Source organism: Podarcis muralis, chromosome 13 (assembly GCF_964188315.1).
Source record: "Podarcis muralis chromosome 13, rPodMur119.hap1.1, whole genome shotgun sequence".
Lineage (NCBI taxonomy): Eukaryota > Metazoa > Chordata > Lepidosauria > Squamata > Lacertidae > Podarcis > Podarcis muralis.
The window spans coordinates 6,496,861-6,511,671 of NC_135667.1; the positions used below are offsets into that span (position 1 = coordinate 6,496,861).

Sequence of the window (14,811 nt, forward strand, 5' to 3'; positions counted from 1 at the left end):
TCTCCTCCAGCACCATAATTCAAAAGCATCCATTCTTCGGCGATCAGCCTTCTTTATGGTCCAGCTCTCACTTCCATACATCACGCCTGGGAAAACCATAGCTTTAACTATACATTACGGACCATAGCTTCCCCCAAAGAATCCCAGGAACTATAGTTTGTTAAGGGTGCTGGGAACTGTAGCTCCATGAGGAGTAAAGTAGCCAGGATTCTTTGCTGCAGCAATGTGCTTTAAATGTAGGTGTGGAACGGCTTCAGGGTTTCCCTTGGAGGACTTGCCTTCACATGGCTGTGTTGCCTAGTGGTCATTCAGGTAGCACCGTAAGTATGCATGTTGGGCCTTTGTACAGACCAAGATGGATGCAGCCTTCCTCTCCCCAGCCCTTTGGCAGGTCTCCTCATCTGTGTGACAGGCAGAAATCAAGCAAGCACAGCCCGATGGGGAAAACAGTACCTGTTGAATTTCCACCTGTGCCATGGCATCTAATGGCACAAGACCACTGCTCCCCTTCTTCGCCACAGAATGCACCCTGAAAACAAGGTTCTTCGATTGTCCCAATGGACAGGACACCAGCGTCAGACCTCAGCAGAAGACCAGTGAAAATACTAGAGGATCCGAATGAAATTATATCGAAGAGAAGTCAACAGCACATTATGTATAAATGAATCTCGAGGAAAGGAGAAATAAGGAAGAGTATATGCAGTGCTAACATGGAGAAACGAAACAGAATATGAATATACAACTTGATTAGTAAACTTAGAAGCACAATGTGCAGTATGAAAATTAACTTTCTCTTCACTGTTGCTGAATCCTACACCGACCCACCTAAACTCGTCCAGTTAACGCTAACCAGATTTTCCCAGCTACCAGTCCAGAGTGAAATTCCAGGAAAGAGGACCCTGCTGTGGTCTTAGATATATGTTATGGAGAGATCAACCCGGCTGTTGCGAGCTAGGATCTAGGAAGAGCCAAACAGAAAATTCACCCGGGTGAAAATTATTACAAGCAGTAAGAACTGAAATCTGAAAAGCCATGTTTCCTCTTCTGTGTGGATGATCCAGAGAAGAATCAAAGAATTCTAGAGTTGGAAGGGAGACCAAGGGTCATCTAGTCCAAGCCCCTGTGATGCAAGAATATTTCGCCCACGGCAGGGCTCGAACCCACAACCCTGTGGCTAAGAGTCTCGCGCTGTACCGACAGGGCACAAAAAGACTTCTGAAAAAGCTGCTAGTGTCGCAAAGAGATGAAGCTGAGATGGAGACGGGCATTACTCTCTGTCCGCCAACATCCCAGAAACCTTTTTCCTGGTTGCTAAATAGTTAAAGGGTAAAGGGACCCCTGACCATTAGGTCCAGTCGTGACCGACTCTGGGGTTGCAGCGCTCATCTCGCTTTATTAGCCGAGGGAGCCAGCGTTTGTCCGCAGACAGCTTCCGGGTCATGTGGCCAGCATGACTAAGCCGCTTCTGGCGAACCAGAGCAGAACACAGAAACGCTGTTTACCTTCCCGCCAGAGCGGTACCTATTTATCTACTTGCACTCTGACATGCTTTCGAACTGCTAGGTTGGCAGGAGCTGGGACCGAGCAATGTGAGCTCACCCCGTGGCAGGGATTCGAACCGCCAACCTTCTGATCAGCAACCCCTAGGCTCTGTGGTTTAGACCACAGTGCCATCCACATCCCCTATTGAACAATATACTCCACTATAAAATAAATAAGACAGTATTGTAAAGGTAAAGGGACCCCTGACCATTAGGTCCAGTTGTAACTGATTCTGGGGTTGTGGCGCTGATCTCGCTTTATTGGCCAAGGGAGCCGGCGTACAGCTTCCGGGTCATGTGGCCAGCATGACTAAGCCGCTTCTGGCGAACCAGAGCAGCACACGGAAACGCCGTTTACCTTCTCGACGGAGTGGTACCTATTTATCTACTTGCACTTTGACGTGCTTCTGAACTGCTAGGTGGGCAGGAGCTGGGACCGAGCAACGGGAGCTCAGCCCGTCGCGGGATTCGAACCGCCGACCTACTGATCGGCAAGTCCTAGGCTCTGTGGTTTAACCCACAGCGCCACCCGCGTCCCTGGTTGCTAAATGGTTCTCTTTTAATTCCCCTCTTGCTCACAACTAAGCCTTTTTTCCCGTATTGGTAAATGACAGGTCACGGGTTAAACACACAGAGAAACAGCTTCCCTTTGTTTCAGGGGTTACCGTGATTCCGAACCTTGCTGGGCTACGGGGCACTCACAAAGGACTAGCACGTTGTCTTACCTCAACTAAGGCCTTGTCAGCATTCCTGCTTTTCATATACTCCATACCAGAAAAAACACCATACTGCTATCATTATTAAAAATAACAATTTTTTCACCCCCTTTCATGCAGGCACCTCACATCAACGAAAGTGGTTGAGAACAACATGAAACAGCAAAGACGTTTAAAAACATGGTATAATATCATACAAAATAGACACCACCACCCCTCCTTCGCAGCAACCCATTCAGGCAGATACAACTATGCGGCGTATAGTTAACCTTTGGAACTCCCTCCACAGGATAGTCACCGGCTTGGATGGTTTGAAAAGAAAATTGGATAAATTTTCATGGAGGAGGAAGCTATTGGTAGCTATTAGCCATGTTGCTTTGCTCTGTCTCCACAGTCAGAGGCAGCAAGGCTTTCGAATTGCTAGATGCTGGGAACCGTAGGAAGGCAGCCATCTTCAAATATCTAAAGGACCTTTAAAGCCCTTTGTGGCTTAGGGCCCTCGTATTTACGGGACCGCCTCTCCTGGTCTGCCCTGCAGAGGACCTTAAGGTCCATGAATAACCATAGTTTAGAGGTCCCAGGCCCTAAAGACATCAGATTATCCTCCACCAGGGCCAGGGCCTTCTCAGTGATGGCTCCGACCTGGTGGAATGCTCTGCCCCATGAGACCAGGGACTTGCAGGATTTAACTTCCTTCCGCAGGGCCTGTAAGACAGAGCTATTCCATCTGGCTTTCAATTTGAACTTAGCCTGATCTTTTATTCCCCTTCCTTCCCTCCCCCTCCCCTTTTTATGAAGATTACCCGCTCTGGGATCCCACATCTAATTCTCCCCTGGTCTCCTCGCTGGCCCAAAATAGGACTAATTTAGCCAGCTAGCCCTGGTGATCATCTAATGTTTATTGGATGGATTTCCCCCCTAAATGGATTTTTGAATTCTGAATTTATTGCCATTCACGTTTTATATTGTATTTTATGCTGGTTTTTGTTGCCTCAATTAAGTGTTTTATATTTGTTGTTAGCCGCCCTGAGCCCGGTTTTCTGAACCGGGAAGGGCGGGGTATAAATAAAAAGTTATTATTATATTTATTATAAAGAGCCGTCCCTTGGAGGAAGGAGCAAGCTTGTTTTCTCCTGCTCTGGAGGGCAGGACTCGAACCAGTGGCTTGAAATGGCAAGAAAGGAGATTCCGACTCAACATCAGGAAGAACTTTCTCGCTGTAAGAGGTGTTTGGCAACGGAACGGTCTCCCTCGGGAGGTTGTGGACTCTCCTTCCTTGGAGGGTTTTAAGTAGAGGTTGGATGGCCGCCTGTCGCGAATGCTTTAGCTGAGATCCCTGTGTTGCAGGGGGTTGGACTAGATGGCCTCTGGGAGCCCCTTGCGACTCTACCATTCTATGAGGGTGCTCTTGTGTTTGGGTTCTGCTTCCGGGCAAGGCCGGATTTAGGTTTGATGAGGCCCTAAGCTACTGAAGGTAATGGGGCCCTTTATATATCCAGCTGTCCTTTGTCAACAACAAATTGTCGCTGTTTTTTGTGTTGAATATATGCTATATGGTCATTTATGGACCTAATGGGCTACTTTTAAAATGAGGCTGCATTTTAAATTGCATTTTAACCTGTATTTTAAATTGGATTTTTAAAATTATTATTATTATGTTTTTCCTGTAATTTTAATGGTGTTAGCCGCCCTGAGCCCAGCTCTGGCCGGGGAGGGTGGGGTATAAATAAGATTTATTATTATTATTATTATTATTATTATTATTATTATTATTATTATTATTATCTCAAGCCATTTGCCCATGTTGCCATGTAACCAGTCCGTGCAGAATGTAGGCACCCTATACAGTGATACCTCGGGTTAAGTACTTAATTCGTTCCGGAGGTCCGTTCTTAACCTGAAACTGTTCTTAACCTGAAGCACCACTTTAGCTAATGGGGCCTCCCGCTGCCGCCGCGCCACCGGAGCACGATTTCTGTTCTTATCCTGAAGCAAAGTTCTTAACCTGAAGCACTATTTCTGGGTTAGCGGAGTGTGTAACCTGAAGCGTATGTAACCCGAGGTACCACTGTATATAGAAAGGAGCAAACCAGTGATATTTTAAGGCGCAAGCTAGCTCACATCATAGGAGCCTACACAACACAAAACACTGTTGCTGTATATAAGTTTTATTTTATCTGTTTTTTATCTTATATTTTGAAAATGTACACCCAGTTTTCCCCCCTTTAATTTTTTTGGGGGGCCCCCAAGAGAGTGGGGCCCTAAGCTATAGCTTGTTTAGCTTATACGTAAATCCGACACTTGCCTCTTTCCGTAGCACCAGAGTAGCCACTGTGAGAACAGGACGCTTGGCTAAGATGGACCACTGGCCTGATCCTGTCACTGGAGACAAGAAAACATCTTCAGTCACATCTGCCCTCAAGGCAGGCATTAAGGCCTCCTTCAGTCTTCTGGACCAGAGTTTTCCTCCGTTCCACAAGGACCACCTTGTCAGCATCCGTCTGTATCGAGAGACAATGGAGTGCGCCTCCGGGGGTGAAGGCGAACCGCTGTGTTAGTGGCACCAAAGTGACCGCCCTGGGCAGTGTGTCTGGAGGTCCTGGGCTCCCCAGGCAACAAGACCCCCCTCTCAGCCTTGCTTCCCAAAGGAAAGCAGAGCAAGATATTTGGCACCAGCTTGGCTGTAGAAGTTGCCGGAAGGAGGAATACAAGGAGCCGTCCAACCCCCTTAGGGACTCCACTTCTGGTTTGTGCAGACCCTCTAAGTGTCCCTATTTTCCAGGGACGTCCCTGATTTAGAGAAGCCATCCTGGTTTCTAATTTGATCCTGGAATATTCTGCTTTTCCTTAGGATGTCCCTATTTTCATTGGAGGCTACGGAGTTATCCAACTCCTGAGCCATCCCATGTTGTTGTTGTTGTTTAGTCGTTTAGTCGTGTCCGACTCTTCATGACCCCCTGGACCAAAGCACGCCAGGCACTCCTGTCTTCCACTGCCTCCCGCAGTTTGGGCAAACTCATGCTGGTAGCTTCGAGAACACTGTCCCACCATCTCGTCCTCTGTCGTCCCCTTCTCCTTGGGCCCTCAATCTTCCCCAACATCAGGGTCTTTTCCAGGGAGTCTTCTCTTCTCATGAGGTGGCCAAAGTATTGGAGCCTCAGCTTCAGGATCTGTCCTTCCAGTGAGCACTCAGGGCTGATTTCCTTCTGAATGGAGAGGTTTGATCTTCTTGCAGTCCATGGGACTCTCAAGAGTCTCCTCCAGCACCAGAATTCAAAAGCATCCATTCTTGGGCGATCAGCCTTCTTTATGGTCCAGCTCTCACTTCCATACATCACTATTGGGAAAACCAGAGCTTTAACTATACGGACCTTTGTTGGCAAGGTGATATCTCTGCTTTTTAAGATGCTGTCTAGGTTTGTCATTGCTTTTCTCCCAAGAAGCAGGCGTCGCGTCTTTTTAAAAATGTTTAATGTTTTATTCTGTTTCTTATATATGTCGGAGTGCTGGGGCGACCCAATAAAATGTTTGGGGTAGAAACAGTAAAACGATAACGTTGGAACGCAACGTCCCTATTTCCATCGGAGAAATGTCGGAGGGTATGTTTGCTCCTGAGCCTTTTCTGCTCCCACAAGGCAGCAGAGGATTCAGAATCGAGCCCATTAACGCCCCCTGCAAGGCGGTCCACTCAGATGAATCAACACAGAGCAAGAAGAAGAAAAAACGCGTTTTGTGCACAACCTCCCAAACTTTTGGGGTTTGTTTGTTTGAGCTCTGGGTAGCGGACGGAGGGGACCGGCAGGGGCTAACAGGACAAGGGCCTGTTATTTTGCCAGGGGAGGCTCTCCCCCCCCCCCCCCGCTTTACCCCCACTTTACGGCTTAACAACAGGGCCCGGTCAGGTGGGGAGGTCACGCCAGGGTTGGCAGCGTCCGGGCCAGCGGTGGGGTGAGGCCTGATGACAGGGTGACGTCACCCTGAATAGGCCGAGAATCCCCTGTCACAAAGGGTTAGCAACGCTCCCCGGCCCCTTTGTCCTAGCAACCGCTGGGTATTAGGAAAGCGTAGGCCGGGGCAGAAGCCATGGCAACCGGGCCACAGGCTTGGGCTTGGACAACATGTCGTCGTCCCCGGCCAGCCCCCCAGCTGCCCCAAGCCTGCCCCACGAACGAGGGCCTTTTAATGCGCCAAAGTGAGGTTTTGCCCGTTTTCTGTGTGCACCCCCCCAGCCCGCTCTGCTGTTGCATCAAAATGGACTCAGCTGAGTCACCCGAGAGAGAAAGTTTGCTTTTGAAAGTTCTGGCAGTTCTCCCTGACCATGACTCTGAACATACACAGAGTGCCTTTCCCCCCAGGGGGGAAGAACCTTGGATGAAAATAAAAAGGGCGAAAGGGCAAGAGGTCTCCCTCCTTCCTGGAGGGAGACGGCTTCTGCTTACAAAAACGGCCTTGTCTCTGAGCATGTGCAGAGTGCTTCTCCTCCATGCAAAACAGGAGGCAGCTTTCAATATTTTAAATGGTCCCGGAGAGCGACCCGGCTCCGATTCCCTCCTCCTAGCTCCAGGCATGTACAAGGCGAGCTGCGGTTAGGGACACAAACGCCCTCTGCATATGCTCAGAGGTGCTCATTATGACTTGTTTCGTAGCTGCCACCGTTTTGTCGTTGACAGCAGGGCCTGAAGCGAAGGCTGTGACTGAAGGGCTGAAGGGTTCAGCCAGGACTGGGAACTGGGAAAGTGGGGGGCAGAGGGACCCCAGAAGGCTGCCTTATGCCAAGCCAGATTAATGGCCCATTTAGCTTAATACTTCCTACACTGGCTGGCAGTGGCTTTCTAGGGATCCAGGCAGGGGTCTCTCTTAGCCTTGCCTTTATATGTGGCCTCAGAACAATCTCCCCAATGTTCTTCAAAGCAGATACTGTCCTCTACCGCTGAGCTAAGAGGTTTTCTTGGCTCCTACGGGGATTCGAACCCACAGCCTTGGCGTTATTAGCCCTGCACCTGAGCTAAGTGGCACAACCGCGCACAGTCCCATCTCAGCTGCCCCCACCAGGACAGCTTTCCGTCACACCCTGCTCTCTCCCTTTCTAGATTTCCTCCCTGAAAAACGTTCCTTTTCATTGCACATTCGTCATGATCCGCACTCGGGGCTCAATCAGGAAGGCCACAAGCAATCCTGTTTGCCCCTGAAAAAGCTTTGGTGCGGCCACACTGCTTCATTCTTATCTGGTGAGCACCCTGCAGCTTTCTGCCGAAATCCCGCCATTCTGCCTCAAATCTTCCAGTTTTATTTTGGCCCCGCTTCCGTCGTGTTACAGAACCAACTGAAGTGGCGTGACTCCACCGCAAAGATTGTGTCGGCACCGCGCATCACTTTGAAAGTCACACCTTCCCGCAAAGAAACTATAGTTTACCCGCTCACAGTGCTACAAACCGTGGCGTCTTCAATAAACTACAGTTCCCAAGATTCCTTGCAGAATCTTGTGACCCTGTGTGCTATTCTCGTGCCCCGAAAGCCAGTGTGGGGCAGAGGCGAGAGTGTGGGGCTCCCCATTTGGCCACAAAGTTTGCTGTTCAACCTTGAGTCTCTGCTTCTCAGCTTAATCTACCTCACAAGGTCGTCGTGAGGATAAATTGAGGGAGGACGCGGGAGGACACGGGTGGCGCTGTGGGTTAAACCACAGAGCCTAGGGCTTGCCGATCAGAAGGTTGGCGGTTCGAATCCCCGCGACAGGGTGAGCTCCCGTTGCTCAGTCCCTGCTCCTGCCAACCTAGCAGTTCAAAAGCATGTCAAAGTGCAAGTAGAGAAATAGGTACCGCTCCAGCGGGAAGGTAAACGGCGTTTCCGTGCGCTGCTCTGGTTCGCCAGAAGCGGCTTAGTCATGCTGGCCACATGACCCGGAAGCTGTATGCCGGCTCCCTCGGCCAGTAAAGCGAGATGAGCAACCCCAGAGTCGGCCACAACAGGACCTAATGGTCAGGGGTCCCTTTACCCTTTTTACCCTTTATGGCACCTTGAGAAAAGGGTGAAATAATGAACGTGGCAAAAGGGACGAATGTTGCAGAAACATCGCTCTGGAGGGGCCACAGCCCTTCCCAGCTTTTCTGCCTGGAAACTGTGACTCAGGCCTCTCCGGCGATTGTGTGACTGGCTGCACAACCGCAGCCGGGAGGCCGGAGGAGCGAAGAACAACAACAACTTGGCCTCTGTGCTTTTTTCTTCTTCTCTCCAGATGAGGAAGTGCTGAGCAGAACGAAACTGGCCTTCCTTGGCGCGGAGGGTTCAGGGACACCCTCAAGCAACTCCCACAGAAGTGGGAAGAGGCCTCTGGGCTGGGGGGTGCGGAGGCAAAAAGGTCCTGGGCCTGCCCCCTTTCCCCCGGCATGCTAATGAGGTCCAAGGTCCCTTCTCCATTGGCCGGTGGCTAATGCGTCCCTGTGAGCTCAGCCTTCCCCAGAGCTTTAAATGGGACCCCGGAGTCCGGGCTCTGGTCTCTTGGGCTGGGCAACTGCCACCCTCCCCTGGCAGCAGAAGGGCAGGGGCCAGGAAGGTCAACAGCTGGACCGCAGGAGCTGCGCGGAGGAGGCAGATGGACTCCCAAACAAACAGGTGGGCAGGGAGGTCGCAGGCTAGGCCAGGGTTCATTCCTGGTGTGTATGTGTGTGTGTGGGGTCTTTCCCCCCACCCCAAGGTGTCTCAAACCTATTGGGTGCTGTTTCCCCCCCCCCTCCTGGAGACCCACAGCAAAACAGCCTTGGAGAGGCGTTTGAGGGTTTGTGTCTGTGTGTGGGGCGTTTGGGAAGAGCGGCAAACAACTTGTGGTCTTCTTTCTCTCGTTTGTTTTCCCTCTCTCCCCTAAATCACTTTCCTTGAGCATTTCTGCTTTCTCCTGGAAGGCTGCTGTAAAAAAGGGCTGCATCTACAGCAGGCCTCCCCCGACCCCACAACCTGGCTCCCTCCAGATGTTTCGTACTACAACTCCCGGCGGGAACCAGGTTTGCGGGGACGTTGCCCTAGATCCGGATGCAGGGATGTTGTGGGCTCCCCTCTTCTCTCCTGTTGGGCTTGTTTCTTCAGAGGTAGGTCCCTTTTAGCTTGGGGGGGGGCTCCTAAGCGAGTGGGTTTAGGACAGCAGCTTTGAATGTGGGTCTTATTTAAGGACGGGACACAGAAGGGGCAGGACTGTGCAAAACCAGTCAGAGCGAATGGGACCAGGAAGCACTGCGTGTCTCTGAAAGTGAGGGATATGAAAACCAAACTCGAGGGACCCAGGAAGGGTTTTCCGCTGCGATCAAACCAGAACCGACAGAACCCGACGGCGTTTTCAGGCAGCACGGTATAGTGGTTAGTGCGCTGCCGGAGACCAGAGTCTTTGGTCTGCTCTTAAGAGAGGGGAAGAAGACAGGCTGGCCAGGAATGGGGTGAAGGGAGAGAGAGAATTGCTGCTTTTTATAGCTGCTCCAGGTTGATCAGAAGCCCCCGACTTCTAACTTCGCCATAAACACTCTGCGACGGCGCCCAGTGATACCCGCAACCTTGCACTCCCTCCAGCAAGAGAGGCAGGAGATGTCCTAGGCAGGCAGGGTGGGGCGACCAGTAGTTCAACAGGAAACAGCTGTTTGCAGAGGGTGATTAATGGAGGTGCTTGGAGTGAAAAGGCGAGATTTATTTCTGCAGATCTTGGTCATAATCTTAACAGGGACAGGCTAGCTGCTCAGGGCAGGATCAGAAAGGGGCTGGCTGGCTGGCTGGCCTTAATGTGTATAGGGCAGACCCACACTATTTAAAGCACATCAGAAACTGCCCCCAAGAGACTCCTGGGAAAAGTAGTTTGTTAAGGAACTGGAACTCTGCAACGGGAAAAGTGCACTTCCCAGAATTACTGGGAGGAAGTCATGTGCCTCTGCTTTGTGCATTTATCTCCCACCTTCTTGTTGAGGGTGCCGGGTTCGTGGTCCTCCCCCTCCTCAGAAAACTAGGTTAGGCTGAGGGCGCAGCGACCGTGTCACCCAGTGAGCTTTGTGGCCGAGTGAAGATTCGAACTCGGGTCTCCCAAGTCCTCGTCTGGCACTCTAACCACTATACCACACTGGCATTAACCGCGAGGCAGCCCTTTGTTAGGCCCCTTTAGGTGCCGGGCGACAAGGGTCCTCTTCACCCAGGCCTTGAGCTGATTGACATCTGACACCCTTTGAAATCTGTTGTGGGAGAGGGGATGGTTGGTTTGCCGTTGTCCTTGTTTTTATATCCTTCTTATTATTACTATGTATTCCGTGGGGGTTTTTTGTATCAATATTTTGACGGAAAAGGTTTCGGTTGCGAAGAAAGGGATGCGAAGAAAAAGAAACAAAAAACAAAACGGGACATAAATGCGTAGAAAGAAACAATATACGAATATATACAATGTAGGAAAAAATACAATGTAATGTACTCCCATGCATTCTGGAATGGATTTGATATTATTATCCTAATACATATGTAAACATGAATAGCCTGCTGTTGTAGTTTTATGTTGCCAAGATCTGTCCTGAGATCTGGCGGTACAGTGGTACCTCAGGTTAAGTACTTAATTCATTCTGGAGGTCCATACTTAACCTGAAACTGTTCTTAACCTGAAGCACCACTTTAGCTAATGGGGCCTCCCACTGCCACTGCGCTGCCGGATCACGATTTCTGTTCTCATCCTGAAGCAAAGTTCTTAACCTGAAGCACTATTTCTGGGTTAGCGGAGTCTGTAACCTGAAGCATATGTAACCTGAAGCGTATGTAACCTGAGGTACCACTGTATATGAATTGAATAAATGATTAAAAATAAAAATAAAACCACAGTCCGAGAGCACCCTCTGGCTAGGTAGGGGGGTTCTCTTTCTGTTTCAGAATTTGAAGCAGCCCAGCCTGGGTTAACTTTTCCCCTCCCAACGGCAGGATTTATTGGCACCCGATATTCTAGTTGCCCTGCTCTGCTGCGAGGCAGCGGAGAGCGACTAGGAAGCATGGGGGCTGGCGCCCCTCAGTTGGGGGGCTGGTGTGGACTAATAATAATAATAATAATAATAATAATAATAATAATAATAATTTATTTATACCCCATCCATCTGGCTGGGCTTCCCCAGCCACTCTGGGCGGCTTCCCCAAAAAATATTAAAATACTGTAATACATCAAACATTAAAAGCTTCCCTAAGCAGGGCTGCCTTCAGATGTCTTCTAAAAGTCTGGTAGTTGTTGTTCTCTTTGACATCTGGTGGGAGGGCGTTCCACAGGGCGGGTGCCACCACCGAGAAGGCCCTCTGCCTGGTTCCCTGTAACCTCACTGCTAGCAGTGAGGGAACCGCCAGAAGGCCCTAGGCGCTGGACCTCAGTGTCCGGGCTCAACGATGGGGGTGGAGACGCTCCTTCAGGTATACTGGGACGAGGCCATTTAGGGCTTTCAAGGTCAGCACCAACACTTTGAATTGTGCTCGGAAACGTACTGGGAGCCAACGTAGGTCTTTCAAGACCGGTGTTATATGGTGTCAACCAAGTAGAGAAGAACAGGACGCTGGGTTTGTTTTGACACGGAGAGCTAATCCATTAAGCCGACCTTCAGGCTTCCAAGGTCTGCTCTCCATCCCTGGGGAAAGCTCAGGGAGAAGTCGTCTAATCTCCCTGCTTCCTCTCCTCATCTGCGCAGGATGGGTGCCCCGCCGCCCAGCCCCCTGAGCCTGGACTACCTGGACGACATCGACCTGTTGCGCTTCGAGGTGAAGCAGGAAGTGTCTCGCATGGGGGGCAGCTTCTCCCTGAGCTCCACGCCCTGCAGCTCCGTGCCCCCTTCGCCCACCCTGGACAAGGCAGGCGACCCCAAGTCCACCCTCGAAGAGTTGTACTGGATGGCCACGCTCCACCAGACGCTGGCGGCGGCGGCAGGGGGTGGCCCCGAAGCCCAGCTGATGCCGGGTCTGGACGAGGCGGTGGAGGCTCTCCTGGGCGTCCCGGTGATGGACGGGGGTCTTCGCGGCGGAACGGCCCCACAGCTCCAAGGTTTCTTGGGGGCCATCGAGGGAGCCGGTGGGGAACAGCAGCAGGTGAGAGGGAGAGGGAAGAGGTTGGCGGGTGGGTGGGTTGGATTATGGGCGTTTGGGGAGTGGGAGACAGAATGGGGAGCTCTGTAAAGTGCCGAGAGGTTCATAGGAGAAAGGCGGGAGAGACAGAAGGGTCCTTTTTCAGATCAGAGGCTTATTTTTCCGTTCCAGAGTTCAATAAAGAAAGGTCCTCCTGAGACAGCTTAGTCGGTTAGAGCAGGAGAGTCTTAATCACAGGGTGGTGGGTTTGAGCCCCACGTTGGGCGAAAGATCGCTGCATTTCAGGGGGTTGGAATAGATGACCCTCGGGTGCCTTCCAGCGCTGCAATTCTGGGATTCTAACATGTGCAACGTGTCGTACCAGGAAATAAACAAGTGCAGGGCCCTCCCACAGCTGTAGTTAAGAGGGTTTTACACCCAAGACTTTTACTGCCTGCTATTCGCTTTCCAAGCGCTGGAGATGTAAAGACGAAAGCTCCTGAGCATGCGCAGAGCACCCTTCCCTTACATGCCTCTGAGAGCCACAATGTGGAGATCTACCAGAAAAGTACAGTGGTACCTCTGGAGGTGAACGGGATCCGTTCCGGAGCCCCGTTTGCATCCCGCATCTGCTGGTCGCGATTTGCCGCTTTCGCGCATGCGCGTGATGTCATTTTGCGCGTCTGCGCATGCGCAAGCGGTGAAACCCAGAAATAACACACTCTGTTACTTCTGGGTCGCCGCAGAACACAATCTGAAAAGGCTTAACCTGAAGCGACTTCAACCCAAGGTATGACTGTAAATAAATATAAACAAACATAACATAAAATCATACAATTGTAGAGTTGAATGGGACACTGAGAATCTTCAGGCCCAACTCCCTACGACGCAGGAATGTTTTGCCTACCGACTGAGCTATCTGGGTGGGGACAAAAGTTGGCAAGGAGTATTCACAGATAATTCTGCCGTGGAGATTTTCTTCCACCAGGGAGGCTGGTTGGTTACAGGGGGGAAAAACCTGAGGGATTTCCTGAGGGAAATTTCTCCGGAGGGATTTTCGGCTCTCCTACTCACCGGCGTTCCTTCTCCCTTTCCCTCCCTTCCTTCACAGCTGTCCACGCTCTGCGACCGCTTCTCCGACGCGCAGCTGGTCTCCATGTCGGTGCGCGACCTCAACCGCCAGCTGCGCGGCTTCGGCAAAGACGAGGTTCAGCGGCTGAAGCAGAAACGGCGCACGCTCAAGAACCGCGGCTACGCCCAGTCGTGCCGCTTCAAGAGGGTGCAGCAGCGCCACGTCCTGGAGGCTGAAAAGTCCCAGCTGGCGCAGCAGCTGGAGTCCCTGCGCGCCGAGGTGGCTCGGGTGGCTCACGAGAGGGACATCTACAAGGCCCGCTGCCAGAAGCTGTTGGGGGACGCCGGGGGACACTGCGGCGAGGGGGCGGAGCCTCCGGCGCCTCAGCCCACCTCAATGGCACATTTTTACCTATGAGCGGCTCCCTTCCTGGCGCGACGGACTGTGGGTGGGTGGGTGGTCGAGGGAACCGGGCAGGTTGCTTTCTTGCCCCACCAACTTGGCCACTGGGGGTCGCCGTGGTCCAAGGGGCTGCCCCCCTCTTTCCCTCCACTAGGGGGCAACATGAACACAGGCACTCCCCTTTTCCGACACCAGGTGGCGCAAGAGAACATAGGCCACCAGGCGAGGAGACAATCTCCACGGCAAAAGCATCTCTCAGGTCTTGTGGCTGCCGTGGCTCCTTCCCCTCCAGGGAACCCCGGGAACTGAAGTTTCCCATGGTTCCTGGTGGCGCCAAAGCGCCATCGAGTCTGTTGTGTAGCTACCCCGGGAGCTCTTGGGCTTTCTGAGAAGTGTGCTTTCTGCATCGTTCTTACCTCCACCGCCAGGCAAAGGAAAAATAATAAAAGCCAGAGAGTGTGTGTGTATGAGAGAGATGATTGAAGACGGCTTCCATTTTCTCCCCAGAGCGACGGTGCATTGGGCAGTGATGTCTTTGCAGCGGGGCCTGGGGAAGCAATTGGGGCCACCGGATTTGGGTTTTGGGGATCCATGCACCCTGCTTTTGAGCTCATGTCCTGCTTTGCAGATTTCCTCTTAGGGCATCTAACCAGTCACTGTGAGAACAAGATCCTGGATTCGGCCCTGGGCTCAATCCAGTAGGCTGTTCTGAGGGCCACATACAAAATATGCAATTTTGTATAGGGAAACCGGGCGGATGCCACAAAACCATTTGAGCCCATTTCCAGCAAGGAAAAACGTGTGGTGTTTTTTTTTGTACACAAATAATCTCACATTCAGAAGCGGGGTTTTCCTTTGTGGCTCACAATTCCAGGCCTGCCAGGCTGGTTTTTGAAGTGGGGAGAAATGTGCTAACATAAAGGGAGCAGAGCGTGTGGGCCTAGCGTGGCGGGATAGAAATTTCCGGAAATGGGGAAGGAAGCACTTGCTGCGGTTGCTAAGCAACAGCCCCAGCATCCCTTCCCAGCCCTTTTCTCAG

The 14,811-nt window shown here is 51.6% G+C and overlaps 1 protein-coding gene across 1 annotated transcript; it reads left to right on the plus strand.

Annotated features, from left to right (window-relative positions):
* The first annotated feature begins 8,593 nt into the window (after positions 1 to 8,593).
* Positions 8,594 to 14,246, plus strand: NRL (neural retina leucine zipper). The gene is made up of 3 exons (XM_028703022.2): positions 8,594 to 8,866; positions 11,929 to 12,322; positions 13,410 to 14,246. Exons 1-3 carry the CDS (start codon positions 8,685 to 8,687, stop codon positions 13,785 to 13,787), a joined length of 954 nt encoding a protein of 317 aa, XP_028558855.2. The 5' UTR covers positions 8,594 to 8,684; the 3' UTR covers positions 13,788 to 14,246.
* Positions 14,247 to 14,811: the final 565 nt, after the last annotated feature.